Source organism: Anomaloglossus baeobatrachus, chromosome 7 (assembly GCF_048569485.1).
Source record: "Anomaloglossus baeobatrachus isolate aAnoBae1 chromosome 7, aAnoBae1.hap1, whole genome shotgun sequence".
NCBI lineage: Eukaryota > Metazoa > Chordata > Amphibia > Anura > Aromobatidae > Anomaloglossus > Anomaloglossus baeobatrachus.
This window is the reverse complement of record NC_134359.1, coordinates 299,961,399-299,982,412: the sequence shown is the minus strand read 5'-3', so window position 1 is coordinate 299,982,412 and position 21,014 is coordinate 299,961,399. Positions and strand designations below refer to the sequence as shown.

General features: G+C 36.3%; 1 protein-coding gene across 1 annotated transcript in view; it reads right to left on the bottom strand.

Annotated features, from left to right (window-relative positions):
• LOC142245649 (sulfotransferase 1 family member D1-like) overlaps window positions 1-21,014 on the bottom strand; it is a 50,467-nt gene that overhangs the window by 20,628 nt on the left and 8,825 nt on the right. Inside the window, exon 2 of the mRNA XM_075318545.1 lies at window positions 663-804. Within this exon, the coding sequence (XP_075174660.1) occupies window positions 663-795 (133 nt within the window). The 5' untranslated portion in view covers window positions 796-804. The remainder of the gene's footprint in view (window positions 1-662; window positions 805-21,014) is intronic.

Below are 21,014 nucleotides of genomic sequence, written 5' to 3'. Positions count from 1 at the left end.
AATGCTTCTATTAGCTTAGTTTTTGCCTTTTAATAATTACATATCTATTTGCTTTGTGATTTTTGTGTGCAGAATACATTTTTGCTAATACATTCTATCTTATGAACAGCAGTTATTAACCCGGGCGAAGCCGAGTAGTACAGCTAGTATATATATATATATATATTCCAGAGGAGAAAGAGAGTCGCACTCCATGAAGATCACGTATCACTCCATCTTTATTTTAGAGAAACACGAGGTTACATGCAGTGGGGAGGGTGAGACATGCCATACAACGCCGGATGACTATGACGTTTCGCTAGATCTTAGCTTCCACGGGTCCAGACATGTAACCTCGTGTTTCTCTAAAATAAAGATGGAGTGATACGGTGATCTTCATGGAGTGCGACTCTCTTTCTCCTCTGGATTATTCGTGGCTTTCACTTCGAGTTTGCACCAGGATCCCCTCCATGGCTTATTGGGGTTGGAGCAGCTGAACATACGGCTATAGCGGAGCAGGCGGTGCCTCGGGATTTCTTACCTTCATCATATATATATATATATATATATATATATATATATATACTGTGTATATATACATATACATATATATATATATATATATATATACACACACATACACCATAATCTATATCAAGTATATCTGGAAAAAATGGTCTCACCTGATTTTGGATAGGTAACTACCAGCAGGTCCTCATCTCTGGCCTGGAAGCACTGAACATTCTCCCAATTTTCTGCAAAGGATTCCAGGGTGGGCATCCCACTCACCACTTTTATTGAAGGGCGATCGACCATGTTTTCAACCTAGGAGATAGGTGAGGAGCCTTTATAAGAGGTGTGAGGTCTGGATAGATCTGGGAATGCAGCATGAGAGGTGAGGAGGATGGAAAGAAATAATGTAACTAGTGATGAGCGGGCACTACCATGCTCGGGTGCTCAGTACTGGTAACTAGTGATGAGCGGGCACTACCATGCTCGGGTGCTCAGTACTGGTAACTAGTGATGAGCGGGCACTACCATGCTCGGGTGCTCAGTACTGGTAACTAGTGATGAGCGGGCACTACCATGCTCGGGTGCTCAGTACTGGTATCTAGTGATGAGCGGGCACTACCATGCTCGGGTGCTCAGTACTGGTAACTAGTGATGAGCGGGCACTACCATGCTCGGGTGCTCAGTTCTGGTAACTAGTGATGAGCGGGCACTACCATGCTCGGGTGCTCTGTACTGGTAACTAGGGATGAGCGGGCACTACCATGCTCGGGTGCTCAGTACTGGTAACTAGGGATGAGCGGGCACTACCATGCTCGGGTGCTCAGTACTGGTAACTAGGGATGAGCGGGCACTACCATGCTCGGGTGCTCAGTACTGGTAACTAGTGATGAGTGAGCACTACCATGCTCGGGTGCTCAGTACTGGTAACTAGTGATGAGCGGGCACTACCATGCTCGGGTGCTCAGTACTGGTAACTAGTGATGAGCGGGCACTACCATGCTCCGGTGCTCAGTACTGGTAACTAGTGATGAGCGGGCACTACCATGCTCACGTGCTCAGTACTGGTAACTAGTGATGAGCAGGCACTACCATGCTCGGGTGCTCAGTACTGGTAACTAGTGATGAGCAGGCACTACCATGCTCGGGTGCTCAGTACTGGTAACTAGTGATGAGCGGGCACTACCATGCTCGGGTGCTCAGTACTGGTAACTAGTGATGAGCGGGCACTACCATGCTCGGGTGCTCAGTACTGGTAACTAGTGATGAGCGGGCACTACCATGCTCGGGTGCTCAGTACTGGTAACTAGTGATGAGCAGGCACTACGATGCTCTGGTGCTCAGTACTTGTAACTAGTGATGAGCGGGCACTACCATGCTCGGGTGCTCAGTACTGGTAACTAGTGATGAGCGGGCACTACCATGCTCGGGTGCTCAGTACTGGTAACTAGTGATGAGCGGGCACTACCATGCTCGGGTGCTCAGTACTGGTAACTAGTGATGAGCGGGCACTACCATGCTCGGGTGCTCAGTACTGGTAACTAGTGATGAGCAGGCACTACCATGCTCGGGTGCTCAGTACTGGTAACTAGTGATGAGCGGGCACTACCATGCTCGGGTGCTCAGTACTGGTAACTAGTGATGAGCGGGCACTACCATGCTCGGGTGCTCAGTACTGGTAACTAGTGATGAGCGGGCACTACCATGCTCGGGTGCTCAGTACTGGTATCTAGTGATGAGCGGACACTAACATGCTCAGGTGCTCAGTACTGGTAACTAGTGATGAGCGGGCACTACCATGCTCGGGTGCTCAGTACTGGTATCTAGTGATGAGCGGACACTAACATGCTCAGGTGCTCAGTACTGGTAACTAGTGATGAGCGGGCACTACCATGCTCGGGTGCTCAGTACTGGTATCTAGTGATGAGCGGACACTAACATGCTCAGGTGCTCAGTACTGGTAACTAGTGATGAGCGGGCACTACCATGCTCCGGTGCTCAGTACTGGTATCTAGTGATGAGCGGACACTAACATGCTCAGGTGCTCAGTACTGGTAACTAGTGATGAGCGGGCACTACCATGCTCGGGTGCTCAGTACTCGTAACTAGTGAGGTGCGGGCACTACCATGCTCAGGTGCTCAGTACTGGTAACTAGTGATGAGCGGGCACTACCATGCTCGGGTGCTCAGTACTGGTAACTAGAGATGAGCGGGCACTACTATGCTCGGGTGCTCAGTACTGGTAACTAGTGATGAGCGGGCACTACTATGCTCGGGTGCTCAGTACTGGTAACTAGTGATGAGCGGGCACTACCATGCTCGGGTGCTCAGTACTGGTAACTAGTGATGAGCGAGCACTACCATGCTCGGGTGCTCAGTACTGGTAACTAGGGATGAGCGGGCACTACCATGCTCAGGTGCTCAGTACTGGTAACTAGTGATGAGCGGGCACTACTATGCTCGGGTGCTCAGTACTGGTAACTAGTGATGAGCGGGCACTACCATGCTCGGGTGCTCAGTACTGGTAACTAGTGATGAGCGGGCACTACTATGCTCGGGTGCTCAGTACTGGTAACTAGTGATGAGCGGGCACTACCATGCTCGGGTGCTCAGTACTGGTAACTAGTGATGAGCGGGCACTACCATGCTCGGGTGCTCAGTACTCGTAACTAGTGAGGTGCGGGCACTACCATGCTCAGGTGCTCAGTACTGGTAACTAGTGATGAGCGGGCACTACCATGCTCGGGTGCTCAGTACTGGTAACTAGTGATGAGCGGGCACTACCATGCTCGGGTGCTCAGTACTGGTAACTAGTGATGAGCGGGCACTGCCATGCTCGGGTGCTCAGTACTTGTAACTAGTGATGAGCGGGCACTACCATGCTCGGGTGCTCAGTACTGGTAACTAGTGATGAGCGGGCACTACCATGCTCGGGTGCTCAGTACTGGTAACTAGTGAGGTGCGGGCACTACCATGCTCGGGTGCTCAGTACTGGTAACTAGTGATGAGCGGGCACTACCATGCTCGGGTGCTCAGTACTGGTAACTAGTGATGAGCGGGCACTACCATGCTCAGGTGCTCAGTACTGGTAACTAGTGATGAGCGGGCACTACCATGCTCGGGTGCTCAGTACTGGTAACTAGTGATGAGCGGGCACTACCATGCTCGGGTGCTCAGTACTGGTAACTAGTGATGAGCGGGCACTACCATGCTCGGGTGCTCAGTACTGGTAACTAGTGATGAGCGGGCACTGCCATGCTCGAGTGTTCAGTACTGGTAACTAGTGATGAGCGGGCACTACCATGCTCGGGTGCTCAGTACTGGTAACTAGTGATGAGCGGGCACTGCCATGCTTGCGTCCTCAATACTCGGAACGAGCAGTTGGAAGCTCAGATTGGCGCAACTCGAGTACCCGAGTATAATGGATGTCAAGTTCCATTATTCTTGGCTACAGAACAGTTTCAGCAGCTACTTTCCAGACAATGGCCAGATGTCTGTAATGTGAATGGGGTTCTATAACTGTGGCTCCGGGGAAACTCCCAGAGTCAGCGTTTGTCTTCCGCGCAGTGCAGTCTCCGGGCACGGATATAGAGCGATATAGAGGCCATAGCAAATCCAGGAAATGAGCAACAACTATGGTTTCTTAGAAGGTCTTGGAGTAGAGTCATCAAATCTGCTCTACGAATCCACACAAGACATTTCTCAGACATTACAGATTGTCGGATTAATATAATAGCTCTCGGGTGCGGGCACACGGCGTCTTTTGGCTTACGCCAATCCCTATAGCAGAGTAAACTCTGTAACAGGCAGCGGGGTCCTTCACCTCCGGCTTCTGTTTGTATTTGGTAACGTTCACCCTAGCGCTGGACTTTCACACACTGTCTCATAATGCAGCGCACGGGTGATAGAGCCGCCAACTATTCACATGCAGTGGTCCGGTCTGTAGCGTGGTCCGTTCTGTATTGTGGTACGGTCTGTAGGGTGTTCCGGTCTGTAGGGTGGTTCGGTCTGTAGTTTGGTCCGGTCTGTAGCGTGGTCCGGTCTGTAGTGTGGTCCGGTCTGTATTGTGGTACGGTCTGTAGGGTGTTCCGGTCTGTAGGGTGGTCCGGTCTTTAGTTTGGTCCGGTCTGTAGCGTGGTCCGGTCTGTAGTGTGGTCCGGTCTGTAGGGTGTTCCGGTCTGTAGTTTGGTCCGGTCTGTAGTTTGGTCCGGTCTGTAGCGTGGTCCGGTCTGTAGTGTGGTCCGGTCTGTAGCGTCGTCCGGTCTGTAGGGTGTTCCGGTCTGTAGTTTGGTCCGGTCTGTAGCGTGGTCCGGTCTGTAGCGTGGTCTGGTCTGTAGAGTAGTCCGGTCTGTAGGGTAGTCCGGTCTGTAGGGTGGTCCGGTCTGTAGTGTGGTCCGGTCTGTAGGGTGGTCCAGTCTGTAGGGTGGTCCAGTCTGTAGGGTAGTCCGGTCTGTAGGGTGGTCCGGTCTGTAGCGTGGTCCGGTCTGTAGCGTGGTCCGGTCTGTAGGGTGGTCCGGTCTGTAGCGTGGTCCGGTCTGTAGCGTGGTCCGGTCTGTAGGGTGGTCCGGTCTGTAGCATGGTCCGGACTGTAGCGTGGTCCGGTCTGTAGCGTGGTCCGGTCTGTAGGGTGGTCCGGTCTGTAGCGTGGTCCGGTCTGTAGGGTGGTCCGGTCTGTAGCGTGGTCCGGTCTGTAGGGTGGTCCAGTCTGTAGTGTGGTCCGGTCTGTAGTGTGGTCCGGTCTGTAGGGTGGTCCAGATGAGCACTTGCTGTGATTTCATCCTTTCGTGGTCGGTGTGTGCAGCAGCACATTGCCTATCATCAGTCTCTGTGCGTCCATTGTGTAAACACGTTCTTGTGAACCTAATCCTTGGCTTCTTCGCTAAGAAAGATGAGACTTTTGCCTTTTCTCTCCATTTATACATGGCAATTAGGGAAGGTTTCTGCTGCAGCGAGCTGCTCCTCAGCCAGACAGACCCGGCCACGCACAGTGCTGCTTCTCCTCGGTCCGGCAGACCCGGCCACGCACAGTGCTGCTTCTCCTCGGTTATTGTTTCACCATTTTCACTTTCTTTGCAACAAATTGATTCAAATTCCACCCTATGGATCAATTTTGTGCAGAAACCAAAATGCTCCTTATTTTTGTTTTTAACCTATTTTGTGCCTTTTTTATCGCAGAAAGTTGCACATTCCTATAAAATGTCTCAAAGCTTCCGCAAGATGCCGGGAGTATTTCACTGCAAGGGACCGGACAACAGATGAGAAAAAAATGGGGCATTTAAAAAAAAATCAATTAACAAATTGGCCGCAAACATCTAGAAAGTAAAACCATGCGCACAAAGGGGAATATAAAAAAATTCTACGCAAATGAAAAACACAAAAAAGTAGAGAAAAACGACGCAAATGCAATAATTATTTCAGCCCAGATGCTACAAATAATTCTTCTATTCTTGTACATAGGGGCAGTATTATAGTAGTTATATTCTTGTATATAGGGGCAGTATTATAGTAGTTATATTCTTGTATATAGGGGCAGTATTATAGTAGTTATATTCTTGTACATAGGGGCAGTATTATAGCAGTTATATTCTTGTACATAGGGGCAGTATTATAGTAGTTATATTCTTGTACATAGAGGCACTATTATAGTAGTTATATTCTTGTACATAGGGGCAGTATTATAGTAGCTATATTCTTGTACATAGTGGGCAGTATTATAGTAGCTATATTCATGTATATAGGGGTAGTATTATAGTAGTTATATTCTTATACATAGGGGGCAGTATTATAGTAGTTATATTCTTATACATAGAGGCAGTATTATAGTAGTTATATTCTTATACATAGAGGCAGTATTATAGTAGTTATATTCTTGTACATAGAGGCAGTATTATAGTAGTTATATTCTTATACATAGGGGGCAGTATTATAGTAGTTATATTCTTATACATAGGGGGCAGTATTATAGTAGTTATATTCTTATACATAGGGGGCAGTATTATAGTAGTTATATTCTTGTACATAGAGGCAGTATTATAGCAGTTATATTCTTATACATAGGGGGCAGTATTATAGTAGTTATATTCTTGTACATAGAGGCAGTATTATAGTAATTATATTCTTATACATAGGGGGCAGTATTATAGTAGTTATATTCTTGTACATAGAGGCAGTATTATAGTAGTTATATTCTTATACATAGGGGGCAGTATTATAGTAGTTATATTCTTATACATAGGGGGCAGTATTATAGTAGTTATATTCTTGTACATAGAGGCAGTATTATAGTAGTTATATTCTTGTACATAGGGGCAGTATTATAGTAGTTATATTCTTGTATATAGGAGCAGTATTATAGTAGTTATATTCCTGTATATAGGGGCAGTATTATAGTAGTTATGTTCTTGTATATAGGGGCAGTATTATAGTAGTTATATTCCTGTACATAGGGGCAGTATTATAGTAGTTATATTCGTGTACATAGGGGCAGTATTATAGTAGTTATATTCCTGTACATAGGGGGCAGTATTATAGTAGTTATATTCTTGTATATAGGGGCAGTATTATAGTAGTTATATTCTTGTACATAGGAGCAGTATTATAGTAGTTATATTCTTGTACATAGGGGCAGTATTATAGTAGTTATATTCCTGTACATAGGAGCAGTATTATAGTAGTTATATTCTTGTACATAGGAGCAGTATTATAGTAGTTATATTCTTGTACATAGGGGGCAGTATTATAGTAGTTATATTCTTGTACATAGGGGGCAGTATTATAGTAGTTATATTCTTGTATATAGGGGCAGTATTATAGTAGATATATTCTTGTATATAGGGGCAGTATTATAGTAGTTATATTCTTGTACATAGGGGCAGTATTATAGTAGTTATATTCTTGTACATAGGGGGCAGTATTATAGTAGTTATATTCTTGTACATAGGGGGCAGTATTATAGTAGTTATATTCTTGTATATAGGGGCAGTATTATAGTAGATATATTCTTGTATATAGGGGCAGTATTATAGTAGTTATATTCTTGTACATAGGGGCAGTATTATAGTAGTTATATTCTTGTACATAGGGGCAGTATTATAGTAGTTATATTCTTGTATATAGGGGCAGTATTATAGCAGTTATATTCTTGTATATAGGGGCAGTATTATAGTAGTTATATTCTTGTATATAGGGGGCAGTATTATAGTAGTTATATTCTTGTACATAGGGGCAGTATTATAGTAGTTATATTCTTGTATATAGGGGCAGTATTATAGTAGTTATATTCATGTACATAGGGGCAGTATTATAGTAGTTATATTCTTGTACATAGGGGGCAGTATTATAGTAGTTATATTCTTGTACATAGGGGCAGTACTATAGTTATATTCTTGTATATAGGGGCAGTATTATAGTAGTTATATTCTTGTACATAGGGGCAGTATTATAGTAGTTATATTCTTGTATATAGGGGCAGTATTATAGTAGTTATATTCTTGTATATAGGGGGCAGTATTATAGTAGTTATATTCTTGTACATAGGGGCAGTACTATAGTTATATTCTTGTATATAGGGGCAGTATTATAGTAGTTATATTCCTGCACATAGGGGCAGTATTATAGTAGTTATATTCTTGTACATAGGGGGCAGTATTATAGTAGTTATATTCTTGTACATAGGGGCAGTACTATAGTTATATTCTTGTATATAGGGGCAGTATTATAGTAGTTATATTCTTGTACATAGGGGCAGTATTATAGTAGTTATATTCTTGTACATAGGGGCAGTACTATAGTTATATTCTTGTATATAGGGGCAGTATTATAGTAGTTATATTCTTGTACATAGGGGCAGTATTATAGTAGTTATATTCTTGTACATAGGGGCAGTACTATAGTTATATTCTTGTATATAGGGGCAGTATTATAGTAGTTATATTCTTGTACATAGGGGCAGTATTATAGTAGTTATATTCTTGTACATAGGGGCAGTACTATAGTTATATTCTTGTATATAGGGGCAGTATTATAGTAGTTATATTCTTGTACATAGGGGCAGTATTATAGTAGTTATATTCTTGTACATAGGGCAGTATTATAGTAGTTATATTCCTGTACATAGGGGGCAGTATTATAGTTGTTATATTCCTGTACATAGGGGCAGTATTATAGTAGTTATATTCCTGTACATAGGGGGCAGTATTATAGTAGTTATATTCTTGTATATAGGGGCAGTATTATAGTAGTTATATTCTTGTATATAGGGGCAGTATTATAGTAGTTATTTTCTTGTACATAGGGGCAGTATTATAGTAGTTATATTCTTGTATATAGGGGGCAGTATTATAGTAGTTATATTCTTGTACATAGGGGCAGTATTATAGCAGTTATATTCTTGTACATAGGGGCAGTATTATAGTAGTTATATTCTTGTACATAGGGGCAGTATTATAGTAGTTATATTCTTGTATATAGGGGGCAGTATTATAGTAGTTATATTCTTGTACATGGGGCAGTATTATAGTAGTTATATTCCTGTACATAGGGGCAGTATTATAGTAGTTATATTCTTGTACATAGGGGGCAATATTATAGTAGTTATATTCTTGTACATAGGGGGCAGTATTATAGTAGTTATATTCTTGTATATAGGGGCAGTATTATAGTAGTTATATTCCTGTACAAAGGAGCAGTATTATAGTAGTTATATTCCTGTATATAGGGGCAGTATTATAGTAGTTATATTCTTGTACATAGGGGGCAGTATTATAGTAGTTATATTCCTGTACATAGGGGCAGTATTATAGTAGTTATATTCTTGTACATAGGGGGCAGTATTATAGTAGTTATATTCCTGTACATAGGAGCAGTATTATAGTAGTTATATTCCTGTATATAGGGGCAGTATTATAGTAGTTATATTCCTGTACATAGGAGCAGTATTATAGTAATTATATTCCTGTACATAGGGGCAGTATTATAGTAGTTATATTCTTGTACATAGGGGGCAGTATTATAGTAGTTATATTCCTGTACATAGGGGCAGTATTATAGTAGTTATATTCTTGTACATAGGGGGCAGTATTATAGTAGTTATATTCCTGTACATAGGAGCAGTATTATAGTAGTTATATTCCTGTATATAGGGGCAGTATTATAGTAGTTATATTCCTGTACATAGGAGCAGTATTATAGTAGTTATATTCCTGTATATAGGGGGCAGTATTATAGTAGTTATATTCCTGTATATAGGAGCAGTATTATAGTAGTTATATTCCTGTATATAGGGGCAGTATTATAGTAGTTATATTCTTGTACATAGGGGGCAGTATTATAGTAGTTATATTCCTGTACATAGGGGCAGTATTATAGTAGTTATATTCTTGTACATAGGGGGCAGTATTATAGTAGTTATATTCCTGTACATAGGAGCAGTATTATAGTAGTTATATTCCTGTACATAGGGGCAGTATTATAGTAGATAAAATATTCTTGTACATAGGGGGCAGTATTATAGTAGTTATATTCTTGTACATAGGGGCAGTATTATAGTAGTTATATTCTTGTACATAGGGGCAGTATTATAGTACTTATATTCTTGTACATAGGGGCAGTATTATAGTAGTTATATTCTTGTACATAGGGGCAGTATTATAGTACTTATATTCTTGTATATAGGGGGCAGTATTATAGTAGTTATATTCTTGTACATAGGGGGCAGTATTATAGTAGTTATATTCTTGTACATAGGGGCAGTATTATAGTAATTATATTCTTGTACATAGGGGCAGTATTATAGTAGTATATTCTTGTACATAGTGGCAGTATTATAGCAGTTATATTCTTGTATATAGGGGCAGTATTGTAGTAGTTATATTCTTGTACATAGGAGCAGTATTATAGTAGTTATATTCTTGTATATAGAGGCAGTATTATAGTAGTTATATTCTTGTATATAGAGGCAGTATTATAGTAGTTATATTCTTGTATATAGGGGCAGTATTATAGCAGTTATATTCTTGTATATAGAGGCAGTATTATAGTAGTTATATTCTTGTATATAGAGGCAGTATTATAGTAGTTATATTCTTGTATATAGGGGCAGTATTATAGTAGTTATATTCTTGTATATAGGGGCAGTATTATAGCAGTTATATTCTTGTATATAGAGGCAGTATTATAGTAGTTATATTCTTGTATATAGAGGCAGTATTATAGTAGTTATATTCTTGTATATAGGAGCAGTATTATAGTAGTTATATTCTTGTATATAGGGGCAGTATTATAGTATTATATTCTTGTATATAGGGGGCAGTATTATAGTAGTTATATTCTTGTACATAGAGGCAGTATTATAGTAGTTATATTCTTGTACATAGGGGCAGTATTATAGTAGATATATTCTTGTATATAGGGGGCAGTATTATAGTAGTTATATTCTTGTACATAGGGGCAGTATTATAGTAGTTATATTCTTGTATATAATGGGCAGTATTATAGTATTATATTCTTGTACATAGGGGGCAGTATTATAGTAGTTATATTCTTGTACATAGGGGCAGTATTATAGTAGATATATTCTTGTATATAGGGGGCAGTATTATAGTAGTTATATTCTTGTACATAGGGGCAGTATTATAGTAGTTATATTCTTGTACATAGGGGCAGTATTATAGTAGATATATTCTTGTATATAGGGGGCAGTATTATAGTAGTTATATTCTTGTACATAGGGGCAGTATTATAGTAGTTATATTCTTGTATATAGGGGCAGTATTATAGTATTATATTCTTGTACATAGGGGGCAGTATTATAGTAGTTATATTCTTGTACATAGAGGCAGTATTATAGTAGTTATATTCTTGTATATAGGGGCAGTATTATAGCAGTTATATTCTTGTATATAGAGGCAGTATTATAGTAGTTATATTCTTGTATATAGAGGCAGTATTATAGTAGTTATATTCTTGTATATAGGGGCAGTATTATAGTAGTTATATTCTTGTATATAGGGGCAGTATTATAGCAGTTATATTCTTGTATATAGAGGCAGTATTATAGTAGTTATATTCTTGTATATAGGGGGCAGTATTATAGTAGTTATATTCTTGTATATAGGGGCAGTATTATAGTAGTTATATTCTTGTATATAGGGGCAGTATTATAGTAGTTATATTCTTGTATATAGAGGCAGTATTATAGTAGTTATATTCTTGTATATAGGAGCAGTATTATAGTAGTTATATTCTTGTATATAGGGGCAGTATTATAGTATTATATTCTTGTATATAGGGGGCAGTATTATAGTAGTTATATTCTTGTACATAGAGGCAGTATTATAGTAGTTATATTCTTGTACATAGGGGCAGTATTATAGTAATTATATTCTTGTACATAGGGGCAGTATTATAGTAGTATATTCTTGTACATAGTGGCAGTATTATAGCAGTTATATTCTTGTATATAGGGGCAGTATTGTAGTAGTTATATTCTTGTACATAGGAGCAGTATTATAGTAGTTATATTCTTGTATATAGAGGCAGTATTATAGTAGTTATATTCTTGTATATAGAGGCAGTATTATAGTAGTTATATTCTTGTATATAGGGGCAGTATTATAGCAGTTATATTCTTGTATATAGAGGCAGTATTATAGTAGTTATATTCTTGTATATAGAGGCAGTATTATAGTAGTTATATTCTTGTATATAGGGGCAGTATTATAGTAGTTATATTCTTGTATATAGGGGCAGTATTATAGCAGTTATATTCTTGTATATAGAGGCAGTATTATAGTAGTTATATTCTTGTATATAGAGGCAGTATTATAGTAGTTATATTCTTGTATATAGGGGGCAGTATTATAGTAGTTATATTCTTGTATATAGGAGCAGTATTATAGTAGTTATATTCTTGTATATAGGGGCAGTATTATAGTATTATATTCTTGTATATAGGGGGCAGTATTATAGTAGTTATATTCTTGTACATAGAGGCAGTATTATAGTAGTTATATTCTTGTACATAGGGGCAGTATTATAGTAGATATATTCTTGTATATAGGGGGCAGTATTATAGTAGTTATATTCTTGTACATAGGGGCAGTATTATAGTAGTTATATTCTTGTATATAGGGGCAGTATTATAGTATTATATTCTTGTACATAGGGGGGCAGTATTATAGTAGTTATATTCTTGTACATAGGGGCAGTATTATAGTAGATATATTCTTGTATATAGGGGGCAGTATTATAGTAGTTATATTCTTGTACATAGCGGCAGTATTATAGTAGTTATATTCTTGTACATAGGGGCAGTATTATAGTAGATATATTCTTGTATATAGGGGGCAGTATTATAGTAGTTATATTCTTGTACATAGGGGCAGTATTATAGTAGTTATATTCTTGTATATAGGGGCAGTATTATAGTATTATATTCTTGTACATAGGGGGCAGTATTATAGTAGTTATATTCTTGTACATAGAGGCAGTATTATAGTAGTTATATTCTTGTATATAGGGGCAGTATTATAGCAGTTATATTCTTGTATATAGAGGCAGTATTATAGTAGTTATATTCTTGTATATAGAGGCAGTATTATAGTAGTTATATTCTTGTATATAGCGGCAGTATTATAGTAGTTATATTCTTGTATATAGGGGCAGTATTATAGCAGTTATATTCTTGTATATAGAGGCAGTATTATAGTAGTTATATTCTTGTATATAGAGGCAGTATTATAGTAGTTATATTCTTGTATATAGGAGCAGTATTATAGTAGTTATATTCTTGTATATAGGGGCAGTATTATAGTATTATATTCTTGTATATAGGGGACAGTATTATAGTAGTTATATTCTTGTACATAGAGGCAGTATTATAGTATTATATTCTTGTACATAGGGGGCAGTATTATAGTAGTTATATTCTTGTACATAGGGGCAGTATTATAGTAGTTATATTCTTGTATATAGGGGCAGTATTATAGTAGTTATATTCTTGTATATAGGGGCAGTATTATAGTATTATATTCTTGTATATAGGGGCAGTATTATATTCTTGTATATAGGGGCAGTATTATTATATTCTTGTATATAGGGGCAGTATTATATTCTTGTATATAGGGGCAGTATTATATTCTTGTACATAGGGGCAGTATTATAGTAGTTATATTCTTGTATATAGGGGCAGTATTATATTCTTGTATATAGGGGCAGTATTATATTCTTGTATATAGGGGCAGTATTATATTCTTGTATATAGGGGCAGTATTATATTCTTGTATATAGGGGCAGTATTATATTCTTGTATATAGGGGCAGTATTATATTCTTGTATATAGGGGCAGTATTATATTCTTGTATATAGGGGCAGTATTATAGTAGTTATATTCTTGTACATAGGGGCAGTATTATATTCTTGTATATAGGGGCAGTATTATATTCTTGTACATAGGGGCAGTATTATATTCTTGTATATAGGGGCAGTATTATATTCTTGTATATAGGGGCAGTATTATATTCTTGTATATAGGGGCAGTATTATATTCTTGTATATAGGGGCAGTATTATATTCTTGTATATAGGGGCAGTATTATATTCTTGTATATAGGGGCAGTATTATATTCTTGTATATAGGGGCAGTATTATAGTAGTTATATTCTTGTACATAGGGGCAGTATTATATTCTTGTATATAGGGGCAGTATTATATTCTTGTACATAGGGGCAGTATTATATTCTTGTATATAGGGGCAGTATTATATTCTTGTATATAGGGGCAGTATTATATTCTTGTATATAGGGGCAGTATTATATTCTTGTATATAGGGGCAGTATTATATTCTTGTATATAGGGGCAGTATTATATTCTTGTATATAGGGGCAGTATTATAGTAGTTATATTCTTGTACATAGGGGCAGTATTATATTCTTGTATATAGGGGCAGTATTATATTCTTGTACATAGGGGCAGTATTATATTCTTGTATATAGGGGCAGTATTATATTCTTGTATATAGGGGCAGTATTATATTCTTGTATATAGGGGCAGTATTATATTCTTGTATATAGGGGCAGTATTATATTCTTGTATATAGGGGCAGTATTATATTCTTGTATATAGGGGCAGTATTATAGTAGTTATATTCTTGTACATAGGGGCAGTATTATATTCTTGTATATAGGGGCAGTATTATATTCTTGTACATAGGGGCAGTATTATATTCTTGTATATAGGGGCAGTATTATATTCTTGTATATAGGGGCAGTATTATATTCTTGTATATAGGGGCAGTATTATATTCTTGTATATAGGGGCAGTATTATATTCTTGTATATAGGGGCAGTATTATATTCTTGTATATAGGGGCAGTATTATATTCTTGTATATAGGGGCAGTATTATAGTAGTTATATTCTTGTACATAGGGGCAGTATTATATTCTTGTACATAGGGGCAGTATTATATTCTTGTACATAGGGGCAGTATTATATTCTTGTATATAGGGGCAGTATTATATTCTTGTATATAGGGGCAGTATTATATTCTTGTATATAGGGGCAGTATTATATTCTTGTATATAGGGGCAGTATTATATTCTTGTATATAGGGGCAGTATTATAGTAGTTATATTCTTGTACATAGGGGCAGTATTATATTCTTGTATATAGGGCAGTATTATATTCTTGTACATAGGGGCAGTATTATATTCTTGTATATAGGGGCAGTATTATATTCTTGTATATAGGGGCAGTATTATATTCTTGTATATAGGGGCAGTATTATAGTAGTTATATTCTTGTACATAGGGGCAGTATTATATTCTTGTATATAGGGCAGTATTATATTCTTGTACATAGGGGCAGTATTATATTCTTGTATATAGGGGCAGTATTATATTCTTGTATATAGGGGCAGTATTATATTCTTGTATATAGGGGCAGTATTATATTCTTGTATATAGGGGCAGTATTATATTCTTGAATATAGGGGCAGTATTATATTCTTGTATATAGGGGCAGTATTATATTCTTGTATATAGGGGCAGTATTATATTCTTGTATATAGGGGCAGTATTATATTCTTGTATATAGGGGCAGTATTATAGTAGTTATATTCTTGTACATAGGGGCAGTATTATATTCTTGTATATAGGGGCAGTATTATATTCTTGTACATAGGGGCAGTATTATATTCTTGTATATAGGGGCAGTATTATATTCTTGTATATAGGGGCAGTATTATATTCTTGTATATAGGGGCAGTATTATATTCTTGTATATAGGGGCAGTATTATATTCTTGTATATAGGGGCAGTATTATATTCTTGTATATAGGGGCAGTATTATATTCTTGTATATAGGGGCAGTATTATAGTAGTTATATTCTTGTACATAGGGGCAGTATTATATTCTTGTACATAGGGGCAGTATTATATTCTTGTATATAGGGGCAGTATTATATTCTTGTATATAGGGGCAGTATTATATTCTTGTATATAGGGGCAGTATTATATTCTTGTATATAGGGGCAGTATTATATTCTTGTATATAGGGGCAGTATTATATTCTTGTATATAGGGGCAGTATTATATTCTTGTATATAGGGGCAGTATTATAGTAGTTATATTCTTGTACATAGGGGCAGTATTATATTCTTGTATATAGGGGCAGTATTATATTCTTGTACATAGGGGCAGTATTATATTCTTGTATATAGGGGCAGTATTATATTCTTGTATATAGGGGCAGTATTATATTCTTGTATATAGGGGCAGTATTATATTCTTGTATATAGGGGCAGTATTATATTCTTGTATATAGGGGCAGTATTATAGTAGTTATATTCTTGTACATAGGGGCAGTATTATATTCTTGTATATAGGGGCAGTATTATATTCTTGTACATAGGGGCAGTATTATATTCTTGTATATAGGGGCAGTATTATATTCTTGTATATAGGGGCAGTATTATATTCTTGTATATAGGGGCAGTATTATATTCTTGTATATAGGGGCAGTATTATATTCTTGTATATAGGGGCAGTATTATATTCTTGTATATAGGGGCAGTATTATATTCTTGTATATAGGGGCAGTATTATAGTAGTTATATTCTTGTACATAGGGGCAGTATTATATTCTTGTACATAGGGGCAGTATTATATTCTTGTACATAGGGGCAGTATTATATTCTTGTATATAGGGGCAGTATTATATTCTTGTATATAGGGGCAGTATTATATTCTTGTATATAGGGGCAGTATTATATTCTTGTATATAGGGGCAGTATTATATTCTTGTATATAGGGGCAGTATTATAGTAGTTATATTCTTGTACATAGGGGCAGTATTATATTCTTGTATATAGGGCAGTATTATATTCTTGTACATAGGGGCAGTATTATATTCTTGTATATAGGGGCAGTATTATATTCTTGTATATAGGGGCAGTATTATATTCTTGTATATAGGGGCAGTATTATATTCTTGTATATAGGGGCAGTATTATAGTAGTTATATTCTTGTACATAGGGGCAGTATTATATTCTTGTATATAGGGCAGTATTATATTCTTGTACATAGGGGCAGTATTATATTCTTGTATATAGGGGCAGTATTATATTCTTGTATATAGGGGCAGTATTATATTCTTGTATATAGGGGCAGTATTATATTCTTGTATATAGGGGCAGTATTATATTCTTGAATATAGGGGCAGTATTATATTCTTGTATATAGGGGCAGTATTATAGTAGTTATATTCTTGTACATAGGGGCAGTATTATATTCTTGTATATAGGGGCAGTATTATATTCTTGTACATAGGGGCAGTATTATATTCTTGTATATAGGGGCAGTATTATATTCTTGTATATAGGGGCAGTATTATATTCTTGTATATAGGGGCAGTATTATATTCTTGTACATAGGGGCAGTATTATATTCTTGTATATAGGGGCAGTATTATAGCAGTTATATTCTTGTATATAGAGGCAGTATTATAGTAGTTATATTCTTGTATATAGAGGCAGTATTATAGTAGTTATATTCTTGTATATAGGGGCAGTATTATAGTAGTTATATTCTTGTATATAGGGGCAGTATTATAGCAGTTATATTCTTGTATATAGAGGCAGTATTATAGTAGTTATATTCTTGTATATAGAGGCAGTATTATAGTAGTTATATTCTTGTATATAGGAGCAGTATTATAGTAGTTATATTCTTGTATATAGGGGCAGTATTATAGTATTATATTCTTGTATATAGGGGGCAGTATTATAGTAGTTATATTCTTGTACATAGAGGCAGTATTATAGTAGTTATATTCTTGTACATAGGGGCAGTATTATAGTAGATATATTCTTGTATATAGGGGGCAGTATTATAGTAGTTATATTCTTGTACATAGGGGCAGTATTATAGTAGTTATATTCTTGTATATAGGGGCAGTATTATAGTATTATATTCTTGTACATAGGGGGCAGTATTATAGTAGTTATATTCTTGTACATAGGGGCAGTATTATAGTAGATATATTCTTGTATATAGGGGGCAGTATTATAGTAGTTATATTCTTGTACATAGGGGCAGTATTATAGTAGTTATATTCTTGTACATAGGGGCAGTATTATAGTAGATATATTCTTGTATATAGGGGGGCAGTATTATAGTAGTTATATTCTTGTACATAGGGCAGTATTATAGTAGTTATATTCTTGTATATAGGGGCAGTATTATAGTATTATATTCTTGTACATAGGGGGCAGTATTATAGTAGTTATATTCTTGTACATAGAGGCAGTATTATAGTAGTTATATTCTTGTATATAGGGGCAGTATTATAGCAGTTATATTCTTGTATATAGAGGGCAGTATTATAGTAGTTATATTCTTGTATATAGAGGCAGTATTATAGTAGTTATATTCTTGTATATAGGGGCAGTATTATAGTAGTTATATTCTTGTATATAGGGGCAGTATTATAGCAGTTATATTCTTGTATATAGAGGCAGTATTATAGTAGTTATATTCTTGTATATAGAGGCAGTATTATAGTAGTTATATTCTTGTATATAGGAGCAGTATTATAGTAGTTATATTCTTGTATATAGGGGCAGTATTATAGTATTATATTCTTGTATATAGGGGACAGTATTATAGTAGTTATATTCTTGTACATAGAGGCAGTATTATAGTATTATATTCTTGTACATAGGGAGCAGTATTATAGTAGTTATATTCTTGTACATAGGGGCAGTATTATAGTAGTTATATTCTTGTATATAGGGGCAGTATTATAGTAGTTATATTCTTGTATATAGGGGCAGTATTATAGTATTATATTCTTGTATATAGGGGCAGTATTATATTCTTGTATATAGGGGCAGTATTATATTCTTGTATATAGGGGCAGTATTATTATATTCTTGTATATAGGGGCAGTATTATATTCTTGTATATAGGGGCAGTATTATATTCTTGTACATAGGGGCAGTATTATAGTAGTTATATTCTTGTATATAGGGGCAGTATTATATTCTTGTATATAGGGGCAGTATTATATTCTTGTATATAGGGGCAGTATTATATTCTTGTATATAGGGGCAGTATTATATTCTTGTATATAGGGGCAGTATTATAGTAGTTATATTCTTGTACATAGGGGCAGTATTATATTCTTGTATATAGGGGCAGTATTATATTCTTGTACATAGGGGCAGTATTATATTCTTGTATATAGGGGCAGTATTATATTCTTGTATATAGGGGCAGTATTATATTCTTGTATATAGGGGCAGTATTATATTCTTGTATATAGGGGCAGTATTATATTCTTGTATATAGGGGCAGTATTATATTCTTGTATATAGGGGCAGTATTATATTCTTGTATATAGGGGCAGTATTATAGTAGTTATATTCTTGTACATAGGGGCAGTATTATATTCTTGTATATAGGGGCAGTATTATATTCTTGTACATAGGGGCAGTATTATATTCTTGTATATAGGGGCAGTATTATATTCTTGTATATAGGGGCAGTATTATATTCTTGTATATAGGGGCAGTATTATATTCTTGTATATAGGGGCAGTATTATATTCTTGTATATAGGGGCAGTATTATATTCTTGTATATAGGGGCAGTATTATATTCTTGTATATAGGGGCAGTATTATAGTAGTTATATTCTTGTACATAGGGGCAGTATTATATTCTTGTATATAGGGGCAGTATTATATTCTTGTACATAGGGGCAGTATTATATTCTTGTATATAGGGGCAGTATTATATTCTTGTATATAGGGGCAGTATTATATTCTTGTATATAGGGGCAGTATTATATTCTTGTATATAGGGGCAGTATTATATTCTTGTATATAGGGGCAGTATTATATTCTTGTATATAGGGGCAGTATTATAGTAGTTATATTCTTGTACATAGGGGCAGTATTATATTCTTGTATATAGGGGCAGTATTATATTCTTGTACATAGGGGCAGTATTATATTCTTGTATATAGGGGCAGTATTATATTCTTGTATATAGGGGCAGTATTATATTCTTGTATATAGGGGCAGTATTATATTCTTGTATATAGGGGCAGTATTATATTCTTGTATATAGGGGCAGTATTATATTCTTGTATATAGGGGCAGTATTATATTCTTGTATATAGGGGCAGTATTATAGTAGTTATATTCTTGTACATAGGGGCAGTATTATATTCTTGTACATAGGGGCAGTATTATATTCTTGTACATAGGGGCAGTATTATATTCTTGTATATAGGGGCAGTATTATATTCTTGTATATAGGGGCAGTATTATATTCTTGTATATAGGGGCAGTATTATATTCTTGTATATAGGGGCAGTATTATATTCTTGTATATAGGGGCAGTATTATAGTAGTTATATTCTTGTACATAGGGGCAGTATTATATTCTTGTATATAGGGCAGTATTATATTCTTGTACATAGGGGCAGTATTATATTCTTGTATATAGGGGCAGTATTATATTCTTGTATATAGGGGCAGTATTATATTCTTGTATATAGGGGCAGTATTATATTCTTGTATATAGGGGCAGTATTATAGTAGTTATATTCTTGTACATAGGGGCAGTATTATATTCTTGTATATAGGGCAGTATTATATTCTTGTACATAGGGGCAGTATTATATTCTTGTATATAGGGGCAGTATTATATTCTTGTATATAGGGGCAGTATTATATTCTTGTATATAGGGGCAGTATTATATTCTTGTATATAGGGGCAGTATTATATTCTTGTATATAGGGGCAGTATTATATTCTTGTATATAGGGGCAGTATTATAGTAGTTATATTCTTGTACATAGGGGCAGTATTATATTCTTGTATATAGGGGCAGTATTATATTCTTGTACATAGGGGCAGTATTATATTCTTGTATATAGGGGCAGTATTATATTCTTGTATATAGGGGCAGTATTATATTCTTGTATATAGGGGCAGTATTATATTCTTGTACATAGGGGCAG